This window comes from Mustelus asterias, chromosome 4 (genome assembly GCF_964213995.1).
Source record: "Mustelus asterias chromosome 4, sMusAst1.hap1.1, whole genome shotgun sequence".
Classification (NCBI taxonomy): Eukaryota; Metazoa; Chordata; class Chondrichthyes; order Carcharhiniformes; family Triakidae; genus Mustelus; species Mustelus asterias.
In genome coordinates, this window is record NC_135804.1 from 83,562,958 (window position 1) to 83,587,033 (window position 24,076).

Sequence of the window (24,076 nt, forward strand, 5' to 3'; positions counted from 1 at the left end):
CACATGACTCTGAACATTTGAGCACCTGGCTCATGGCTACAGGGACATCAACAATCCAGTTACAGATCACAAATGTATTATACAGGTCACTAATTGCTCACTAGGACACTGTAGTTTAATTACCTTTCCCATAGATAATTAGGCAGCACAAAGAAGATGCTACATTATTTTCAGTTTGCAAGATTCTCCCAAGTCCATCCTCCCCCCGATACTCCCCCCCTCTCTGCTCTCTCTGCTGTTTTTTTCTTTCGCGCCCGGGCGCGCTGCTTTAGATTTTTTTTGAACTGCGCATGCGCAGTTCAGAGCTCCGATCATTCTGGCAGCGCGAAGCCCCGCCCACTGCGCGGATCAGACTGGAGCCGGCAAAAAGCGTATGGGCGCGCTGCAAAGATGATTCCGGGCTCGGATCTGCATTACGCCCGGATCCGGCCCTTAGGCTCCAAATGGTAAAATTGGGCCCAGTGTCAGCTGTGACTCAGTTGGCTCCCGGCTCTGTCTCACTCCAGGGCTTGAGAACAAAAATCAAGGCTGACACTTCGGTGCAGTACTGAAGGAGTGCTACACTGTTGAAGGTGCAACATTTGGATGAGACGTTAAACCAATGCAGCATCTGTCCCTCGGGTGGATGTAAAGGATCCGTGGCACTGTTCTTAAGAAGAGCAAGGGAATTATCCCCAGTGTCCTGAACAAGATTTATCCCACAATCAACAGTAGTTAAATAGACTGTCTGGTCATTATCACGTTGCTGTTTGCAGGGGTTCACTGTGAGCATACTGGCTGCCATATTTACTACATTACAACAGTGACTGCACTGTAAAAGAAGTTCTTCATTACCTGTATAGTGCTTTGAGACACAGTGGTTAACACTGCTGTCTCACAGCACCAGGGACCCAGGATCAATTTCAGCCTTGGGTGACTGTCTCTGTGGAGTTTGTACATTCTACCTGGGTCTGCAAAGGTTTCCTCTGGGTGCTCCAGTTTCCTCCCACAGTCTAAAGATGTGCAGGTTAGGTGGATTGGCCATGCTAAATTGCCCCTAAGTGTCACAAGATGTGGAGGTTAGGAGGGTTAGTTTGGTTACGAGGATAGTATGGGGGTGGGCTTAGATAAGATGCTCTGTTGGAGAGTTGTTGCAGATTCAATGGGTCGAATGGTCTCCTTCTGCACTGTAGGGATTGCTATGATCTAAATGCTGCAGCTCTAACAGTAGGTCAAAAATTGGGTAATTTTCAGCAAATGGGTGATCCCCAGATTCCTCAAAACCACTCCATCATCTACAAAGCACAAAGCCACATCCATTTCAATTCATGAGTGCACTGCTGCACTGTGAACCATCATGCACTCCAGAAACTCACCAAGCTTTCTTCGGCAGCATCTCTCAAACTTGCAGACTACTACCGAGAAGGTGAAGGACAGCAGGCACATAGAAACTCTGTTACCTTTAGGTTCCCCACATCACCTGGACTTGGACATTTATTGCTGTTCCTTCAATGTTACTAAGTGAAAGTTCTGGAACTCCTCACCAACATTGTGCCATACTGGGACTGGACTCTTCAAAAAGGATGCTTACTGACACCCTCCCAAGTGCAATCCTTGCCTTGCCAGTGACACCCATAGAAAATAATAAAAATGCAAGAAGATTGAAAGCATCCTATACTGAGAAGGTAATGAAGCAGGAGCAACAAAAGCTCATCCAGTCTGCCCTATCAATTAGGTCCTATTTCAGGATGATATATTTCCATCTTACTCCAGGAAGAAATCACCTTGGTGCCAAGCCAGTCCTCCTGCACTCCCTGCAGACTCGTTAAAATTATGTAAATGCTCCCAGATCCCCAAAGGCAATCAACTGAAAGGGTAGAATATTCGTGCAGAATATAAATTTTGGATAGCGAGCAATAAATGGAACAAAACAGAAGCACCAAAAATTTTTTCATCACACTCACACTCCAGGCAATTGACAAGGTGAAGCAGAGCAGTGATTTAGTTCACTGTTTGATGTGCTGTTGCATGAAAATAGCACTGCTCACATTACAGTACCTGTTGTGCATCCTGAAATTAGCAGTACAGAGCAGGATTGCTACCTGTTGACCTATTAATCATTTTGAGATGTTAGCTACATCAGTCTGAAGGACAGGATTCCACCTTAACTGGTTAGGAACGTTGTTATTTTCTTCAGTTCTGTTCTTTTGGAACACTTGGAAGCATGGAGAAAAATGAGGGCAGCCATTGGATGTTGAGAGTCAGAATTTTGAGTATTGTTGAGAAAAGACATATGTTGTCAAAGCTTTTTGTCTTGCACTCATCAGGACAATATGCAAGAATACTGTTGGATGCTCGTGACGACTTTCCAGCCAACATCCATTGTGATGAATCTTCAAGACTGGGAATTTTGTCCCGGCCACTTCCTGCTCTGCTGCCATAACTTTTCTGAGAGTGCAGCAGAGATGTGCGTAGCTAAAGGTTCGCTGTACTTTGCTGTTATAATAGCGGAGCAGGATCAGCTCCAGAACATTTATGGCCAAAACCTTTAGCATTCATTTGAATCAAACCTCTGTGTATTTATCGTACAGCACTTGTAAACAGTGGTGCTGTGACTAAAGGAGTAAAGACATCAGCACGGACCAATGTAGAGGTAAAAAGCAGTTCCATTGCAAGGTTCTCAGAATGAGTGTGAGAGAGAGACAAGAAACAAGAAAGCAAATCAGAAGACAGTAGAGTTCATAGGAATCTCATTTTCAGTAAATAGAAGAGGAGGAAAATCTGTCAGTGTTTGAAAACCTTCACAGGATATAGATGTCACAGGGAGAGCTGCCATTTAAGGTCCCTCTTTAGTAGTCCTTGGGAACATAGTCGTGGACCTTCTTGAACCACTGCTCTTCACGTGGTTCCAGACAGTGAAAAAGGGATCAGCTTATTGACCCGATGACAGGAAAGAGTGGCAAATATATGACAAAAGCAGGATGACGTGGGGAACCTGCAAGTGATGGTGTTCATATGCATCCTCTGCTCTGGAGAATTTGCAGACTTGGGAGAAGTAGCAAAAGGCAGTTTGGGATAAGATACAATACATCCTGCAGAAAATACACCTGGGAGTCACGGTTCCCCAGTGATGAAACTTATGATTGGTTAATAAAGTGTCAATCAAGCAGTAATAGAAAAACAAAATGCTATGTAAGATGGAAATCAGAAATAAAAGGAGGAAATGCTGGAAGTAGCAGGTCTGGCAGCATCTGTGGTGAAAGAAACAGCTAATGCTTCAGTTCAATGACGCTTCATCACAACTTGGAAAAGTTAATAGGTCTCAAGTCGAATGGGGTGAGGCTGGGAAGGAGAACAAGAGGGAAGGTCTGTGATGGGGTGGAGGGCAAGAGGAGTCAGGTAATAAAAGATTTCATGGTGCAAGGCCAAAGAGAGTGATAATGGGATGAGTAAAAGGAGAAAAGATGTGTCTAGAGGAGGTATGAGTCACTGAATCATGATTAGCTATCCTCTGAAAGCAATAAAAGGAAACAAAAGAGAAACAAGAGGGAAAAAAACAAAAACAGCAAAGAAAAATGGGGCAGAGAGCATGATCTAAAATTGTTGAACTTAATATGGCGTTTGGAAGTTCCCAGTCACAAGGTGAGGAGGTGCTGTTTCTCGAGCTTGCATCAAGCTTCACTGGAACATTACAGGCAAGGAGGAGGATTAAAATGGCACGCTTGCGGACTGAACTGAGGTGTTCCACAAAGTGGTCACCCAATATGCATTAAATCCTCCAAAAGTAAAGGATATCACATTGTGAGCAGCAAATATAGGATACTAACTGGACAGAAGTACTTGTAAATCATTGTTTCATCTGGAAGGAGGGCTTGGGGCCATGGGCGGTGAGGGTAGAGGAGACAAAAGAGCATCTCCTTTCATGGGAAACTGAAGGGCGGGATGGTGTTGGAGGGATTTAGGAGTGGACTCAGGTGTCCAGGAGGAAATGGTCCCTTCAGAATCCTGAAAGTTGGAGGGGAGAAAAAAAATCATATTTGGTGGTGGCTTCACATTAGAAGTGGCAGAAATGATGGAGGATGATCTGTTGAATAATGAAGCTGCTGGGGTGAAGGGTGAGAACACTAAAAGGTCTCTCATAGTTCTGGGAGGGAGGGGAAGGGATGAGAGCAGAAGTGTGTGAAATGGAATGGACATGGTCGAGGGCACTGTCAACTATACTGGCCACAGTCCTCAGTTGAGCAAAGAGCAGGGCACACCAGAAGCATAGTATGAAAGTTAGCATCATCATAACAGTTGCAAAGGAAACAGAGAAACTTGGAGAATGGAATGGAGTCATTGCAGGATGCAGGGTATGAGGAAGTACAGTCAAGATAGATGTGGGAGTCAGTGGACTTACAGTGAATATGGTTGATACCTATCCCCAGGAATGGCGAAGAAAAAGTCAAAGAAGGGATGGGGGGAGTTGAAGATTGGCCATGCAAAAGAGACAGATGGCCTAATAATTAAAAAAAAACAACTGGGACAAAGTCCCAGAGAACTGAGATGGACCATTTAACCAGCCCACCTTAGCACTCGGCAGCCCCTGTGGCCATCTCTGATCTGAGTCTGGGCCCAACTTCATCCTGCATCTGCCCACTTGGAACAAAAATTGTGCCATTTCGGGCACTTTTTCCTTAGGTAGTTGTGATGAGTCAGATTTCCAGGCCCTAGATTCAAGTTTTCTCTTGCGGGTTTACTACTTGAGGTAACAGACATTTCATAGCCAAGTACATGAATAACATTAGCATGCTTCAATTAATCATAACATTCATAAGAGATTGAGTTTTAAAAAGTGAGAAATTAAACATGGAGGAATATCCAAAAAAACATAACTGAGAGCAACAATCTGCTTTAAATTTGTGACTTTTAAAAAAGTATTTTCAACCATAACTTGGTTACATTTTTTCCAATAATGTAATTTTCAGTTGCTGTACAAAAAAACTGCTGTACCTTAAAGAATGAAACTCACTCTTGTCCCACCATTTTGAAATGATCTGCATGTAGGAGCGTATTCTGCTATGAAGGGTACTCATCCACAAAATTCATTTCCCTGGCTTTCCTCTCCTCAGGCATTTTCAGCCTTGTGACTGATGTGATTAATGAAAGAGAATGGCCCGATTTGACTGATGATGTCTTTCCTGCTTTCATCAGTCTCAAACCCGACTGCACAATTGGCAATGATCTCACTGAGTAGCAAGACAGCAACTTTAATCTTTCCCTTCTGAATGGCTCCTTGCACAGCGCGATAAATCATTTTAGTTTTAAGATATAAATGTTCTTTACAGATTTCATTCTGACTGAGTGCATACCAAACACTGAGAGGGAAATTTGCAGCAAATTACAGAAAGGTGAAAGAACTAGAGTAGCGACAACGGGGGGATTTTCTGATCTGCCTGCAACGTGCTTTCCGGCAGTGGAGGTGGCTCGTTATTGGCCTCCAGTGGGATGTTCCAGTCCCGGGTCGCCTTCAAAGGGACAGGAAGATCCTGCTGGCAGGATGGGCTGGAAAATTCCACCCAGTGCAAAAGGGGAATGAATCCCCAAAAAATGTACCAGAGAACTTTCTTGATCAGTAGTTTTCAGCTTAATGAGGAAAGAAGTTGTTCTGAATTTAGTTCTGGGGAATGAATGGGGCACGTGAAGCATGTTTTAATGGGAAAATATTCATAATATCACCAGGTTCACAATAGTTACTGAAAAGGAAAGGGCACAACCAAGCATAAAACCATTTAACTGGAGCAGGGTTAACCTCAATGAGCTGGGAAAGGATCTGATCGAGGTGGATTATCAGACATTTGCAGTTAGAACAGTAACTGAACAATGAGAGAGGCCTTTAAAGAGGAGATGATTTGGGTACGGAGTAGACAAATTCTCACGAGGAGGAAGGAAGGGACACAGCTAGACTTCTCATGATGACTAAAGATCTAGAGATTAAAATGAGACACCAAAAAGAGGCTTATGACAAATGTAAGGGTGAAATTGCAGTCGAGAACCAAGCTGAACATAGAAGAGATCTAAAAAAAGTGAAATAAGAGGAACAAACGGTGCCTGAGAATATATTAGTGACTAATGTAAAAAGGAACTCAAATGTCTTTTTTAAACATATAAAGAGGAAATGGATAGTCAAAAGAAGATTTGATCAAAGATCAGATAAAATACATTCTCATGGAAACAGAGGGTATGAGTGATGGTAAATGTGTCCGTTTGCAGGAGAGAAGAGGGTGCTGACAATGTGCAGAAGAGACAGACTGAAATGGTACCAGGGGTGAGGGGTTTCAGTTTGTTGGAGAGACTGGAGAAACTGGTTGCTCTCCTTAAAGCAAGAGAAGGTTAAGAGAAGACTTGATCGAGGTGTTCAAAATCATGAATGGTCTTGGTAGAACAAATAGGGAGAAACCGTTTCCAGTGGCAGGAGGGTTGACAACCAGAGGACACGGATTTAAGGTGATTGGTGAAAGACTCAGCGGGATACAAAGAAATATGTTTGATCAGCACGCAGTTGTGATTTGGAATTTACTGTCTCAGAGTGAAGGAAACAGATTCACTGGTAACATCCAAAAATAAAACTTAAGCAAGGAGTAAGGAGGGCTAAAATGGGTCACGAAAAATCATTGGTCAGCTGCATTAAGGAAAATCCCAAGGCTTTTTATACATAAATAAAGAGCAAGAGGGTAGTCAGGGAGAGGGTTATCCCACTCAAGGATGGGGGGGGGGGGGGGGGGGGGTGGGAGGGGGAGAAATCTATGTATGGAGCTAGAGGAAATGCGCAAGGTATTATACGAGTACTTTGTGTTAGTATTCACCAAAGAGAAGGACTTGGTGGATGATGAATCTGGGAAAGGGTGTGTAAATAGTTTGAGTCATATTGAGATCAAAAAGGAGGTGGTATTGGAGTTCTTGAGAAACATTAAAGTCAACAAATCCCCAGGGCCTGAAGGGATATACCCCAAACTACTGAGAGAGGCACGGGAGGAAATTGCTGGGGCCTTGAGAGAAATCTTTGTATCCTCACTGGCTACAGTCGAAGTCTCATAGGATTGGAGAATAGCCAATGTTGTTCCTTTGTTTAAGAAGGGTAGCAAGAATAATCCAGGTAATTACAGGCTGGTGAGCCTTACGTCAGTGGTAGGAAAATTATTGGAGAGGATTCTTCGAGACAGGATTTACTCCTACTTGGAAATAAGTGGACGTATTAGCAAGAGGCAACATGGTTTTGTGAAGGGAAGGTCATGTCTCACTAACCTGATCGAATTTTTTGAGGAAGCGACAAAGATGATTGATGAGGGTAGGGCAGTAGAAGTTGTCTACATGGCCTTCAATAAGGCTTTGACAAGGTCCCTCATGGCAGACTGGTGCAGAAGGTGAAGTCGCAAGGGATCAGAGGTGAGTTGGCAAGGTGGATACAGAACTGGCTTGGTCATAGAAGACAGAGTGTAGCAGTGGAAGGGTGCGTTTCTGAATGGAGGGTTGTGACAAGTGGCGTTCCTCAGGGATCAGTGCTGGGACCTTTGCTGTCTGTAATATATATAAATGATTTGGAGGAAAATGTAATTGCATTGATCAGTAAGTTTGCGGATGACACAAAGGTTGGTGGATTTGCTGATAGCGATGAGGACCATCAGAGGATACAGCAAGATATAGATCAGTTGGAGGCTTGGGCGGAGAGATGGCAGATGGAGTTTAATCCGGACAAATATGAGGTAATGCATTTTGGAAGGTCTAATACAGATAGCAAATATTCAGTAAATGGCAGAATCTTTAAGAGTATTGATAGGTAAAGGGATCTGGGTGTACAGGTACACAGGTCACTGAAAGTGGCAACACAGGTGGAGAAGGTAGTCAAGAAGGCATACGGCATGCTTGCCTTCATCGGCCAGGGCATTGAGTTTAAAAATTGGCAAGTCATGTTGCAGCTTTATAGAACCTTAGTTAGGCCGCACTTGGAATATAGTGTTCAATTCTGGTCACCACACTACCAGAAAGATGTGGAGGCTTTGGAGAGGGTACAGAAAAGATTTATCAGGATGTTGCCTGCTATGGAAGGCATTAGCTATGAGGAGAGGTTAGAGAAACTTGGTTTGTTCTCACTGGAACGACGGAGATTGAGTGGCGACCTGGTAGAAGTCTACAAGATTATGAAGGGCATGGACAGAGTGGATTGTCAGAAGATTTTTCCCCAGAGTGGAGGAGTCAATTACTAGGGGGCATAGGTTTAAGGTGCGAGGGGCAAGGTTTGAAGGAGATGTACGAGACAGGTTTTTTACACAGAGGGTGGTGGGTGCCTGGAACGTGCTGCCAGGGAGGTAGTCGAAGCAGATACAATAGTGACTTTTAAGGGGCGTCTTGACAAATACATGAATAGGATGAGAATAGAGAGATATGGTCCCCGGAAGGATGGGGGTTTTTAGTTCAGTCGGGCAGCATGGTCAGTGCAAGCTTGGAGGGCCGAAGGGCCTGTTACTATGCTGTAATTTTCTTTGTTCTTTGAATTGGACAAATATCTGAAGGGAAAACATTCACTGGACTATAGGGAAACAGCAAGGAGATGAGATTAGTTGGATAGTTCTACTGAAGTGCCAGTACAGACACAATGGGCTGAATGGCCAGCTTGTGTGCGTAATCTGAAATTCTAATTCCTATGAGATTTGAGTAACATTATTGGAATGTACCATTCGACTATCCAGATTGAAATTAGGACTGAATAATACCACTAGATGGATGAGAATTCTAATTTGAATATAAACCCATGCAATTTGCACTATGTGCAGAACATCTTCCTAAAATCATGTTGGTTAACTAAAGGATTCTTAGGGATAGGATCTATACATATTTGGGACTGAATGGTCTTATTAGCATGGTTTTGTATGAGGAAGGTCGTGTCTCACTAATTTGATTGAGTTTTTTGAGGAAATGACAAAAATGATTGATGAGGGAAGGGTTGTGGATGTTGTCCACATGGGCTTTAGTAAAGAATTTGACAAGGTCCCTCATGGTAGGTTGGCACAAAAAGTTAAATCACATGGGATCAAGGGTGAACTAGTTGGATGGATTCAGAGCAGGCTTGGCCAAAGAAGACAGAGGGTAGCAGTGGAAGCGTGTTTTTCTGAATGGAAGTCTGTAACTAGTGGCATTCCACAGGGATCAGTGCTGGGACCTCTGCTGTTTGCAATACATATAAATGACTTGGAAGAAAAGGTAACTGGTGTGATTAGCAAGTTTGCAGATGATACTAAGGTTGCTGGAGTTGCGGATAGTGATGAAGATTGCCAGAGAATACAGCAGGATATAGATGGGCTGGAGAATTGGGCGGAGAAATGGCAGATGGAATTTAATCCGGACAAATGTGAGGTGATGCATTTTGGTAGATCCAATTCAGGTGGGAGTTATAAAATAAATGGCAGAACCATCAAGAGCATGGGCACACAGAGAAATCTGGAAGTACAGGTTCACAGAACTTTAAAAGTGGCAGCACAGGTGGAAAAGATGGTGAAGAAAGCATATGGCGTGCTTGCCTTCATCGGCCAGGGCATCGAGTATAAAAATTGGCAAATTATGTTACAGTTTTATAAAACATTGGTGAGGTCACATTTGGAATACTGTGTCCAATTCTGGTCACCACACTACCAGAAGGACATGGAGGCTTTGGAGGGAGTGCAGCAAAGGTTTACAAGGATGTTGCCTGGTATGGAGGATATTAGCTATGAACGGAGATTGAATAAACTGAGATTGATCTTCCTGGAAAGACAGAGGCTGAGGGGGTGACCTGATAGAAGTTTCTAAAATTATGACGGGCATAGATAAGGTGAACAGTTGGAAGCTTTTTCCCCAGGGCAGAAATGACAATTACAAGGGAGCACAAGTTTAAGGTAAGGGGGGTAAGGTCCAGTAGAGATGTGTGGGGGAAGTTTTTTTACACAGAGGGTGGGGGCCTGGAATGCACTGCCAAGTGAAGTGGTTGAGGCAGATACGTTAGCGATTTTTAAGACTTATCTGGATAGGCACATGAACAGGCAGGGTATTGAGAGATACAGGCAGTTGGTCTAGATAGGACAATGTGATTAGTGCAGGCTTGGTGGGCCAAAGGGCCCGTTCCTGTGCTGCACTGTTCTTTGTTCTTTATACATCAACAAGCTATGGCTGGTGGGACAAAGGTTTACTGTTTGAATATTTCAAGATTTCTCTCATCTTCATGTCCTGACATGGGCACCTTGTATGGTTAGGAAGACTATCATACCAGTAGACAGAAATTACGGCACAAAAACAGGCCATTCAGCCCAAACAGACTGTGCTGGTGCTCATCCTCCACATGAGCAGGGTGTTTTGTTCTATGTCATCCTGTTGTCCTATAACTTGTGCTCTTTTCCTTCCGTTATCTAGCTAAACCATTCTTAAATGGTAACATAGTCTCTATGGGCAAATACTTCCTAGGCTTTTACCTTTTTATCTTTCTTATATTTCCGTTTGCTGGCAGTCAGCAAGCCCATTGACAGCTCAACACAGTGCCAGAGCTAGGGTTTTCAACTCATACTGTGTGGGATGGGTGGTACAAGGTATTCATCCTACCATCTTATGTTGTGGTGAACTGTTACTGTAACATCTTGTAGCTCCAACAGGCTTTGCAAATTGTCTCATATTGTGTACTGCTGTCATAACAAGAACAAACATCTGAAGCTTTGCATCAGACACTCAGAAAGTACACCAGACTCAGCACTTCCATGCATTAAATTTTCACATAGACACAGACAGACACACAGGCAACAGGCAGGCACGCACGTACATAATGCACTGTGTATTTTCAAATCAGCCTTGGAGTTGAATCAGCTCATCATGGTTGAAAATGCCCAGCTACTTGCTTGTCCCTGGCTGCAGCATATGATTTTAATTTTCATGTGCTTTATATTTTTGATAGTGGTTTTGAGGCATAAACAAGGGCCAAAGAGTCTGAACGTATCACGTTCAGCTTACATCAGGCAAGGCTGAAGGCATGGATTATATTCTAACTGAGGCAGTAGGGTCTCAATTGCACTGGCTATAAAAACTAAATAAAATGGTTCAAAAACCTAGTTATTTCCAGCACAATTTGTAACATTTAAAAAAGCAAATTAAACTATTTTGTCTTTACTTCTCACACCAGCTTTACTCTCACATCAGCCTGGAAATCATAGAAATCTTACAGTGCAGGAGGAGGCCATTCAGCCTATCAAGCCTGCACCGACAACAATCGCATCGAGGCCCTATCCCTGTAATCCCACGTATCTACCCTGTTAATCACCCTGACACTAAGGGGCAATTTATCATGGCCAATCCACCTAATCTGCACATCTTTGGACTGTGAGAGGAAACCGAAGCTCCCGGAGGAAACCCACACAGACCCGAGGAGAATGTGCAAACTCCACACAGACAGTGACCTGAGGCCGGAATTGAACCCAGAGGCAGCAGTATTAACCACTGCACAGCCCCCGCTCCTTCCTCTTGAGAATCCAAATAAGTGAAGACTTATTCCTAAAGTTTAATATTATTGTCATACATCAAAGTCAAAATTAGACTAGAAGATTCTTCCTACAAATTCATGCTTGGTGCTATAAACCAGGAGAATACTTTGAAGGGTGTTTGCACATGAACCTGAAGGAGGTATTATATAAATTCATTATCAAACACATTATTAAAGGCAGTAAAAGGAAGTTATGAATGGAGCCGCAGGAATTGGGTGAGATTCTTAATGAGTACTTTGTATCAGTATTCACCAAAAAGAAGGACAAGACGGATGATGAGGTCAAGGATAGGTGCGTGAACGCTCCAGAAAATGTCAATATATCAAAGGAGGAAATGTTGGGTGTCCTAAATTGCATTAAGGTAGACAAGTCCCCAGGGCCGGATGGGATCTATCCCAACTTACTGCAGAAGGCAAAGGGAGAAATAGCTGGGGCCTTAACAGATACCTTCAAATTCTCTTTGACAACAGGCGAGGTTCCAGAGGACTGGAGAATAGCCTGGAAAGGAAATTATAGGTCGGTGAGCCTGATGTCAGTGGTGAGGTAGCTTTTGGAGAAGATACTAAGGGACAGGATATACGCTCATTTGGAAGAAATGGACGAGTTAGTGACAGACAGCATGGTTTTGTATGGGGAAGGTCATGTCTCACCAACTTGATTGAGTTTTTTGAAGAGGTGACAAAGATAATTGATGAGGGAAGGGCTGTGGATGTAGCTTATATGGACTTTAGTAAGACTTTTGGCAATGTCCCACAAGGCAGACTGGTACAAAAATGAGGGGCCGAGCTGGCTGGATGGATACAGCTTGGTTATAGAAGACAGAGTGGAGTGGTGGATGGGTCTTTTTCAGAATGGAGATCTGTAGCTAGTGGTGTTCCGCAGGGATCAGCGCTGGGATCTCTGTTGTTTGTAGTATATATAAATGATCTGGAGGAAATGTGGATGGTCTGATTAGTAACTTCGCGGATGACACAAAGATTAGAGTTGCTGATAGTGCAGGGGATTGCCAGAGGATATAACAGGATATAGACAGATTGGAGCCTTGGGCACAGAAATGGCAGATGGAGTTTAATCCAGACAAATGCGAAGTGATGCATTTTAGAGGATCAAATTTAGGTGTGACTTATAGAGTAAATGGCAGAATCTTTAGGAACATTAACATACAGAGGGATCTGGGTGTGCAGATCCAAAGTTCCCTAAAAGTGGCAACACAAGTGGCCAAGGTGATTAAGAAGGCATATGGCACGTTTGCCTTCATCAGCCGAGGCATTGGGTACAAGAGTCGGGAAATCATGTTGCAGCTTTTTAAAACCTTGGTTAGGCCGCATTTGGAGTATTGCGAGTGATTCTGGTCACCACACTACCAGGAGGACGTGAAAGCTTTGGAGATGGTGCAAAGAAGGTTCACCAGGATGTTGCCTGGTGTCGAGGGTGTTAACTATGAGGATATGTTGAATAAACTAGGATTGTTTTCACTGGAAAGATGGAGGCTGAGGGGAGAACTGATAGAGGTCTACAAAATTATGAGAGGCATAGACAGAGTGGATGGTCAGAGGCTTTTTCCTAGGGTGGAAGTGTCAATTACACGGGGGCACAGGTTCAAGGTGCGAGAGGGAATGTTTAAGGGAGATGTGCGGAGGAAGTTTTTCATGTGGAGAGTGGTGGATGCCTGGAACGTGCTGCCAGAGGAGGTGGTGGAAGCAGACACATTAGCAACATTTAAGAGACATTTGGATGAGTACATGGATAGGGAGGGAATAGAGGGATAGGGACTGAGTAAGGGCAAAAGGTTATTTTTTTTAGTTCAGTTAGGGTATCATGATCGGCACAGGCTTGGAGGGCCGAAGGGCCTGTTCCTGTGCGGTACTGTTCTTTGTAATCAGCTCAAATTAATTGCAATGTCAAATTAAGGCTTGCAGCCTGACAGGTTGGTGTAAAAGAAGCCAAAGCACGTCGCAAAGAAGAGCAGAAGATTCTCTATGGTGTTGTGCCCAATATCTATTACTCAACCAAAAGCGTTGTTTGTGGGACTTTGCCATGTGGAAATTGGCTGCTATGTTTTCTTCACTGTCAACAGTGGCTACACTTCAAAAGTACTAACTTGGCTATAAAGCGATTTTGGACATCCTATGGTTGTGGAAAGGCACTATATAAATGTAAGTTCTTTCTTTCCAATGTGAAGCTAATAGAATTGAAGCCCTGCTTCTTATCACCTACTTTCTGCAGACTTGTTATTAAAATAATAAAATAATTCTGCCTTATACTGAATTTATTGTGGCAGTTGAGTAAATGACTCCAACTGCCATCTCTTTCAGAGGTCTGCTACTAAAATACTAATTTTACAAATTTTCAGCAAGGACAAGCCATGAACAAAGAATGGCAGACACAGCTAGAGAACAACCCCTTACATGAATACCTAGTCTTGCTGTCAAAAGACAACAATTTGCTATTTTCTTAACAAACTGCCCCTTTAATCAAATAGGTTCCAGTGCCTTAATTAAAATATAAATAATCTTCCAAAATTGACTTAATGGATGGAAAATGGGCTTTTTTTGTATTTTGCTGCCCAGTCAGAGGCAGTGATCAGTGCTGGCAGGAGGCAGACCAAATACTTGGGCTTTTGTCTGAAAGCCATATGAACAGTAAACACAAAGAGCGATTGCTGTGCAAGTCCTTACTTGCAGCACAGAGCTGTGCTAATGGTGAGAGAGAGCTGGAGAGAGAGTTAAAGTCTATTTCCAAACTACACTTACCCCTACCTGTGCTCTTTACTCTAGAGGGACCAGAAAATTATTCTCTGCTGTCAGTGAGATAATAGCAGACAATTTATTTTAATGATTACCATTGTATTACTGGAAAGGCAAGTAATTCGAATGAAGTAATATTACAAGGTGCCTTTCTAAATAAGAGTGAGGGCTGCGACACTGCAGCACAATGCCAGGTCAGAAGCCTGTGGCAAGTAACTCACTGCCTGACTCGCCAAAGCCTGTCCACCATCTACAAGACACAAGTTAGGAGTGTGATGGAGTGCTCTCTACACGTCCGGGTGAGTGCAGCTCCAATAACAGTCAGCAGCCCGCAGTCTCTCACTCACCTTCATCATGAAGATGAATTCTGTGCAGCATGAGAGTCTTATGAACTTATCCTTATTATTTTCAATTCCCTCATCTTTCTGTCCTCAGGTAATAATAAAGGAAGATTGTATCTGATCTGAGGCCGAAGAGGAAGCTTTTGTGGAGGCAGAGCACATGACACAAATTCTAAATGAATTTGCTGCATTGGTTCACTAAATAGAATGGTGCTGATGTTGCAGAATGAATACATAGATGAAGAGAAGTAGGCCATTTGGCCCCTCAAGCCTGCTCTGCCATTCAAGAAAATCATGACTGATCTGATGGTGGCCTCAACACCATTTTCCTGCTTACTCATGATATCCTTTGATTCCCTTGTTAAGAATAAAGTTTATTTATTAGTCACAAGGCTTACATTAACACTGCAATGAAGTTACTGTGAAATTCCCCTAGTCGCCACAGTCCGGCGCCTGTTCAGGTCAATGCACATAACCAGCACGTCTTTCAGAATGTGGGAGGAAACCGGAGCACCCGGAGGAAACCCACGCAGACACGGGGAGAACGCGCAAACTACACACAGACAGTGACCCAAGCCAGGAATCTAACCTGGGTCCCTGGCGTTGTGAAGCAGTAGTGCTAACCTCTGTGCTACCGTTAGTCATGAACCTAGCTACCTCTACCTTAAAAATATTTACTGACATGGCCACTACCACTCTCTGGGGAAAGAGACTCCACAGACGCATGACCCTTTGTGGACAGAAATTCTCCTAATTTCCATCTTAAATCATAGAATCCCTACAATGCAGAAGAGACCATTCAGCCCATTGAGTCTGCACTGACCACAATCCCACCCAGGAAACCTTTGGAGATATTAATCAGAGAAAAAATTAATTGGCTCTTGGAAAAGTATGAATGAACACATCAAAGTCAATATGAACTTGTTAAAAGGTAAATCATGCTTGACAATCTTGATTGAGTTATTTGATGAAATGACAGAGAGAATGGATATAGATTGGCACAGTTGATGTTGCATATACAGACTTTCAAAAGACATTTGATAAAAGTGCCAGGTAATAAATTTGCTCGCAAAATTAAAGCCTGTGGAATTAAAAATGAAGTGGGAGTGAAGATATGAAATTATCAGAGGGGCAGGAGATTTGATAGACTAAAAAAGGAGAAATTAGTTCCAATGGCAGAAGAGTTGATAACCAGAAGACACAGAGTTAGGGTAGTTGGCACCAAGAACCAGAATGGACATGAGGAAACTATTTTTTATTCTGTAAGTTGTAATTATTTGGAATACACTGCCTGAAAGAGTGGTGAAAGCAGATTCAACTGTAATTTCAAAAGAGAAATCAGATAAATACTTGAAAAGGAAAAGACATAGTGTTCTGGGAAAAGAGTGTGGGATTGAGATTGATTAGTTATCTCCTTCTAAGAGCTGCCACAGATATGACTAGCTGAATGGTCTCCTTCTGTGTTGTAATATTATATGATTCTATTATTGGAGCACAGTCATTGTTGCAGGTACAAAACCAGACCCCACAAACAGTAGTGGGATAAATGACCAAATTATTTGATTTAGCTGTTGGCTAAGGTGAAATATTGATCTATGATTAACAAACCAAAAAGATTATGGAAATTACACAAAACAGGAACTGACATAGAAAGCACTAAAAATAGCTATACTTCAGCCAAAATAAAATTCTGTGTCGAGTGATAGTAACAGGAAAAACATCTCAGGCTGCTGACAAATGGATAACTTTTAGTGTCTGACATCTCAGAATTCTCTCAATTGTGCTGTGGTCATGTAACTCCCTACCAGACATCTTTAGTTCAATGTATAATATTGAGTTGACCGATATATTACCAATTTTGTTTCAGTGACAAGCAGGCATGCTAACTTCGTGTTTGAATAGTGGAAAGATTTTATGTCAGAACTCTACCAGAATAGAGACTAGAGATTACCGTTAGTGATATTAACATTTATATACTTCATCCCTTACTTCAATAGAGGTGTTCACCCATTTAAACCCAATAATACCTCAGTTAATGGAGAGAGAGGAAAGTTGTGTGAACACTGGTCCATCACAAGGGTAATTACTAGCTTTTTATTCTTTGTGACGTAAACATATTTGTCTCCACCAGTTCTCGAAGGTCACAAAATGTAACAATTCCAATACTGTGACAATTCTGATACTGTGATCCCGTGCCATACTCAGTGCCAAACATTGAACTCTTCAGCAAATTAAACGCACGGAGGTCTCCCAAGGAGCACAAAGAATGACAGGTTTCTGACTACAACACATCAGAGGTTTGCATATCAGAAACGCCATGAATCAACAAAATCTCTCCCTCATGCTACAAAGGAAATCTTCACAGCGCAAATAATACTGGTTTTAAAAGTCAGAGTTAAACTAAAGTGCAGCCAGTAAAGTTACTGAAACACCATTAAAATCTAAGCTTACATATATTTGACATGGATGACATGATCATTGCTGACTGATGTCAGTGACGATTTGGACAGTTTAATCAGAAAGGAAATTAATTCATATTTGACAATCTTTGCTGATGGAAGTTAAACCAGGACCTGGTATTCCTTTGGGACACTTTGGACGGACTGAAAATACAAAAGTGCCACAGATCCAATGAATTTCAGATTTAAAGGTGCCAAATGTTATTCACTAAGCGCAAGTGCAATCACCATCCATTATTGTCAATGCTATCTCCTCATTTCGACTGTACATCAGTTATATCAAGTGCTTCAGAATATACTTCCAAATGCAAGGCCCACTCATGTTTTGCTCAGCTTAATTAATCAAAATGCAACACATATGCTAGACTTGAGCCTGGGCAACAGACCAGCTAGATAGCAAAAATGAACAGAAAATAGTGCATAATGACTTACGTGATAGAGAGGCACCGTGTTGCTTTCAGGCAGTGGAAAATTCAAGATCTCCTGAGAAGTGGGGTCAAGTCTCACAGGGGCTGTAAATACTGAGGGACTAATAGGATAGCTGGGGCTGCCAGGGTTCTTCCTCCTCCTCGAGGTTCTGGCTGTATCCCTCTTGCTGTCCCTCTGTATCATAGGCTCCTCTTGAATGATCAAAATTTTATCATCACTCAAATAGCGCAGAAGTGAGTCCTCTGGGTCAAAGGAAAAGAGAATCAGAATGTGGTAAGTTCATTTGCAAATGCAGCGGAATGCACGAGTAAAACTCAAAATTGAAGCATCACTTCCTTTAAAGGCTCAGGCAACCACAAGGCAACCCACAACTGTTTTGTTCTGAGCCATGTTAGATGCCATCCAATCAAGAAACACTCCATTACACAATAATAAGTTATTTTGGAACACTTGTGAAGTTTTCTCCAAGATAAATGTAGTTTTAAATCTTGTCAAGTTGAAGTTTTCTCCAAGATAAATGTAGTTTTAAATCTTGTCAAGTTGTTCATGAGAGTAAACTGTGGTTCAGGTGTGATAAGCACTAGTCTCAGTTTTATAACCATTTCCTGTATCCTGACTGAGTAAGTTGAAAATGTTCTATTTGTGACACTATTTCAACGCTGATGTTGACAAGAATTTATAAGGTCAATCACATAAAGAAAAAATACTAAATAATTTTACAAACTGATTTCCAGATTAACAAAGAAATTCTCACCCTTATGAACTTTCTGCACAGTTCAAAAGCAGCATAGGGACACACTTCTGTTGTTCGTGGATGCCTGCAGACTCAGAGAACCATTCAAAATGCCAACATGAAGGCACTCTGGGGTATATCTCAGAAATCTCCGATGTCGTATGCCCTGTCACCGCTGCCAGCGAGGATGGAGAATTTGGCGCTCAGACAAAGCTCCATTCAGAGCGGCAGGACCGGAGAATCTCAGCCACAGACGAGGTCTGAGAATCCTGACCAAGATTTTTCATGTCCTGCACTCAGGATGAATTTGTGCCAATGAATTTCATATTGTGAATGACCAAACTCTTTACAGATACAAAGGGAAAGTGTGAGGAGAAACAAACCTGGGCTATTTGTAGGATACAACAGGACTATCTGAGGTCTGCAAGGAACTCAAAGCCTATCCACATAGTTCACTGTTCAGTGCAGGCAGTTGTGATTCTTTTTTATTTTACTATAACACTGAATTGGCTGGACTCCAGAATTTCTACCCTAAAAATAAACACTTCCATTAATATTGTGCCTTTCACAACCACAGGATGTCCTAAAGTGTTTTGCAGTTTAATGAAGGGTGGAATTTTCTGCTTTTGCCAGCAGCAGGGATCATGGCGGGTGGGGGCACTTAATTTGGCAGGAGGCAAAAAAATTCCTGTTGGTGAGATAAACTGTTGGAATTCTGCTCTCCCATCTTTCAAGGTGGGATAAAAGTGGGTCGAGCTTACCGATGAACAATGTCAGGAACCCTATTTGCATGTATTAGCATCTCATGCATGCTCATTAAAAGGTCACCTCACTGGGATTAAGTCTGCCCTACAAATTGCCAGCAAGAATTTAGAACTTTCAGTTTTATGACTCTGCTGAAGTGATGTGCACCCGGCGAGCTTTACCCCTTCCACCACTTTGAGGTCAATAGATGTCACTTCCTCCTTCTTGGGGACCTCACATATCTTCACTTGTGTGCTTGCTGTTAGCAAACACTATGCCAAGGCTGGACAATGGGTGGCAGGAAAAAGCTGGAAGGGGACACATAGGGTGGAAGCAGGGAGCAAAGGCTGGTCAGGGGAGGCAGACTTATAGGGGAATGGTGAGAGTGTATGGGAAAGTGGGCTAATGTCTGGGTAAGATGGGGAAGACTGCCCGAGGAAAGGAGTTGTGTTGCATGGTCCCTTTACGGGTTTGGCTATGTGGCCAGTTTGGATATTGTTGGCTAGTTTGAGGGCTTTATTCAGTCTGGGTCCGGCCACAGTGGAGTAAACAGCTACCTAATAAACCTGCTCTGTTATTACACCCAAAATCCACATGCTATCACTTTCTATTCTTTGATCCTGCAACAAGTGCTAGAAAAGTAACAGTTTAAGATAATGAGATGGACACGGTCATGGTGTGCAGGGGGACAATGTGTGACATTAGAGTCCCTTTAAGAAAGGTTTTTTTTTAAACATGGAGTGGAATTCTCCCAAAAAAGTTCTGTGTCAAATTCGTGGGAAAACTGGAGTAATTCACGCTGATTTTTTCAGTGAGAGTTCACACTAGAATCTCCCACACTCTGTGAACTGCAAAGGCCATCAGCGTAAATATTCACGCTGGAGGCGCGGAAACCAGCGGGCATACTCGTTCGCTGGCCAGCCTGGGACCCCCCACAGTGCTGTTCCCTCCAACTCCCCCACAGCCCGATCACAGACCCCCCATCCATTCCCAGGCCAGTCACAAATCCCGGACTGGCCCGGCCCGCCCTGATCTCCATCCACCCCACCACTCCCACTCCCAGCAGTGATGATCCTCCTCCCCAACCCCCCAAAGTGCAGACACCCCCGGGAGGCAGACACCCCCAACAGTGCAGAAACCGCCCCCCCCCGGCTGACCACGACCCCTAGCCTGCTCCGATCGCTGGCCTCCCTCTTGCCCTGACCGGATCCCAATGTAGAGTGGCAGCGGGACCCCCCACCAATCGTCCCCTAGGCTTGCCCCCAGCAGGCCCTGTCCCCTTGGCCCCGCCCCCAATAGGCCAGGGCCTTGGAACTGCCCCATGTCCAGTGGGCAGTGCCAAGGTGCCCCCCCGGGCATGGACACTTTGCCCCTTGGACAGTACCTGGGGCACAGGCTGGCACTGGCAGGGTGCTGATGCCCAGGGGGCACCACCCTCCCACCGCCCGACCCCCTGGGGGGGCCCAGATTGCAACCCCTCCACTCCAGTGGAGTCGTTCCGCTAGCTCCCCAAAAGTGGGGAGCTATAGTAATCCCCGTTGGAGTGAAACACTCCTGACAGGCGGGGGGAGGGATGGGGAGTGGGGGGCGGGGGGGGGGGGGGGGGGGGGGAGGTTTGTGGGCCCAGAGAATTCAGTCCCGGGCTCGCTAATAGCATTTAAATAATATTAAAATACTAATTAAATGCGAGCCCCGCCTCCCAGTCAATTTCCGGCGCCGCACAGACGCTGCTGAAAATCCGGGCCTGGGAATCCCAAGTGCAACAATATTAGGCAGGAACTGAAGAATGTAGGTTGGGGGCAGATGTTTTTGAGGGCAAATCAACATCTGGCATGTGGGAGGCTTTCAAGTGTAAGTTGATAGGGATTCAGGAACGGCACATTCCTGTAAGGATGAAGGATAAGTATGGCAAGTTTTGGGAACCTTGGATAACGAGAGATATTGTGAGCCGAGTCAAAGAGAAAGAGGAAGCATTTGTCAAGGCTAGGAGGCTGGGAACACATGAAGCAGATGTGGAATACAAGGAAAGCAGAAAGAAACTTAAGCAAGGATTAAGGAGGGTTAAAAGGGGTCACGAAAAAGCACTGGCCAGCAGGATTAAGGAAAATCCCAAGGCTTTTTATACATATATAAAGAGCAAGAGGGTAGCCAAGGAGAGGGTTGGCCCACTCAAGAACACTGGAGAGAATCTATGCGTGGAGCCAGAAGAAATGGGCATCAGTATTTGCATCAGTATTCACCAATGGACTTGGTGGATGATGAGTCTGGGAAAGGATGTGTAGATAGTTTGAGTCATGTTGAGATTAAAAAGGTGGTGGTATTGGGGTTCTTGAAAAACATTAAGGTAGACAAGTCCCCAGGGTCTGATGGGATATACCCCTGAATACTGAGAGAGGCAAGGGAGGAAATTGCTGGGGCCTTGCGAGAAATCTTTGTATCCTCACTGGCTATAGGGGAGATCCCAGAAGATTGGAGAATAGCCAGTGTTGTTCCTTTGTTTAAGAAGGGTAGCAAGAATAATCTAGGTAATTACAGGACGGTGAGCCTTACATCAGTGGTAGGGAAATCATTGGAGAGGATTCTTCGAGACAGGATTTATTCCCACTTGGAAATAAGTGGACGTATTGGCAAGAGGCAACATGGTTTTGTGAAGGGGAGGTCATGTCTCACTAACCTGATCGAGTTTTTTGAGGAAGTGACGAAGATGGTTGATGAGGATAGGGCAGTGGATGTTGTCTACATGGACTTCAGTAAGGCGTTTGACAAGGTTCCTCATGGCAGACTGGTGCAGAAGGTGAAGTCGCATGGGATCAGAGGTGAGCTAGCAAGGTGGATACCGAACTGGCTCGGTCATAGAAGACAGAGGGTAGCAGTGGAAGGGTGTGTTTCTGAATGGAGGGCTGTGATAAGTGGCGTTCTTCAGGGATCAGTGCTGGGACCTTTGCTATTTTTAATATATATAAATGATTTGGAGGAAAATGTAACTGGTTTGATTAGTAAGTTTGCGGACTACACAAAGGTTGGTGGAGTTGCGGATAGTGATGAGGACCATCAGAGGATACAGCAGGATATAGATCAGTTGGAGGCTTGGGCGGAGAGATGGCAGATGGAGTTTAATTCAGACAAATGTGGGCTAATGCATTTTGGAAGGTGTAATACAAAAAGGAAATATGCAGTAAATGGCAGAACCCTTCAGAGTATTGATAGGCAGAGAGATCTGGGTGTACAGGTACACAGGTCACTGAAAGTGGCAACACAGGTGGTGAAGATAGTCAAGGTAGTCAAGAAGGCATATGGCATGCTTGCCTTCATCGGCCGGGGCACTAAGTTTAAAAATTGTCAAGTCATGTTGCAGCTTTATAGAACCTTAGTTAGGCCACACTTGGAATATAGTGTTCAATTCTGGTCGCCACACTATCAGAAGCATGTGGAGGCTTTGGAGAGGATACAGAAAAGATTTACCAGGGATGTTGCCTGGTATAGAGAGCATTAGCTACGAGGAGAGGTTGGAGAAACTTGGTTTGTCTCACTGGAATGACGGAGGTTGAGGGATGACCTGATAGAAGTCTACAAGATTATGAGAGGCATGTATTGAATGGATAGCCAGAAGCTTTTTCACAGGGTGGAAGAATCAATTATTAGGAGGCACAGGTTTAAGGTGCGAGGGGCAATGTTTAAAGGAGATGTACAACGCAGGTTTTTTACACAGAGGGTGGTGGGTGCCTGGAACTCACTGCCGGGGGAGGTAGTGAAAACAGATACAATAGTGACTTTTAAGGGGCGTCTTAACAAATACATGCATAGGATGGGAATGGAGGGATATGATCCCCGGAAGGGTTGACTTTGGTTGAGTTAGACGGCATGGTTGGTGCAGGCTTGGAGAGCCAAAGGGCCTGTTCCTGTGCTGTAATTTTCTTTGTTCTTTTGTTTGCGGCAGGAACACTCGAGGGACTCCTGCGATGCTGATGCATGATTCTCGCAGCCCACTGTGCTAATTTTTCAGCACAGCGCAAAAGGAGAATCACACCCATGATTTCTACAGCTCATAGCTTCAGTGATGTCATTGTTGCCGGCTTGGCTACCAGATGCCATTTTATTGCTATCTCAATGGGGTTGTTTGCTTTTACTTTGAGTTTTTTTTAAGACTCTGCATTGTTAGGGGAGAGGAAAAAATTGGTTGGCAGGTCAGGTGACAAGAAAGTTATTTTTCATTTTCAGTTTTGAGCTGCAGGTTTGAGTTCAGTTTAGAAGGGAGTAGACATCAGACTGAAAGCAGTGTCTCTTCTCTCTTGCCCTGGTTTTGGGAAATACTGCCGTTTAGCTGAAAGCCTTCCTGGAGGAGAAAATCCATAACTCCATGTATTTACCCTGCTAATCCCCCTGACACTAACGGACAATTTAGCATAGCCAATCAACTTAATCCGCACATCTTTGGATTGTGGGAGGAATCTGGAGTACCCGGAGGAAACCCACACAGACACTGGTAAAATGTGCAAACTCCACGCAGACAGTGACCCAAGGCCTGAATTGAACCTGGGTCCCTGGTGCTGTGAGGCAGCAGTGCTAACCACTGTGCCACCCTGTCACCAGCTGTGCCATGTCTTGATTGAAGTCAGGTGAGGTGTTTAGCCCACTGACCTGTTGGCTTTGAGATGGAGGGAAACCTGTAAAGGACATGCTAACTTAATCTATCACTTGAATCGGTTCACTCATCTACTGAGGTGTGGGTGATGCAGGCAGCCGGCAACTCTGCGTGGGCAATGGCTCACATCCAGATGAGGAGCTTGGGGTTCCAGAACAGGTTGACATAGGGTCAGGAGAAGCAAGGGCCAGAGCAGTAAGTGATAGTTGAAAGTAAGGATGCTGGCGAATAGGGTACACTGCAACGGCAAGCATTGGCCCGACCATGGACGCATTGTAGTGGGTGTTTTTATCTAGGGATGAGCGAAAGGCAATGCCAGAAGTGCCTTCATATGTCCCATGATGTGGTTGCTCATATCTGCAAACATCTCCAGTAAGTGGAGTAATGCAGAGCTCCTGGTGTGCATTTGGTGAATGGCTGTCTGGGTGCCATTTAAATAGGGCACCAAGACCTTCAACTCATGAGGTA

The 24,076-nt window shown here is 43.9% G+C and overlaps 1 protein-coding gene across 1 annotated transcript in view; it reads right to left on the bottom strand.

Moving 5' to 3' along the window:
* Positions 1 to 24,076, bottom strand: part of LOC144492818 (connector enhancer of kinase suppressor of ras 2) — a 751,457-nt gene that overhangs the window by 252,360 nt on the left and 475,021 nt on the right. The window contains exon 14 of the mRNA XM_078211295.1: positions 17,493 to 17,729. Coding sequence (XP_078067421.1) covers positions 17,493 to 17,729 — 237 coding nt within the window. The remainder of the gene's footprint in view (positions 1 to 17,492; positions 17,730 to 24,076) is intronic.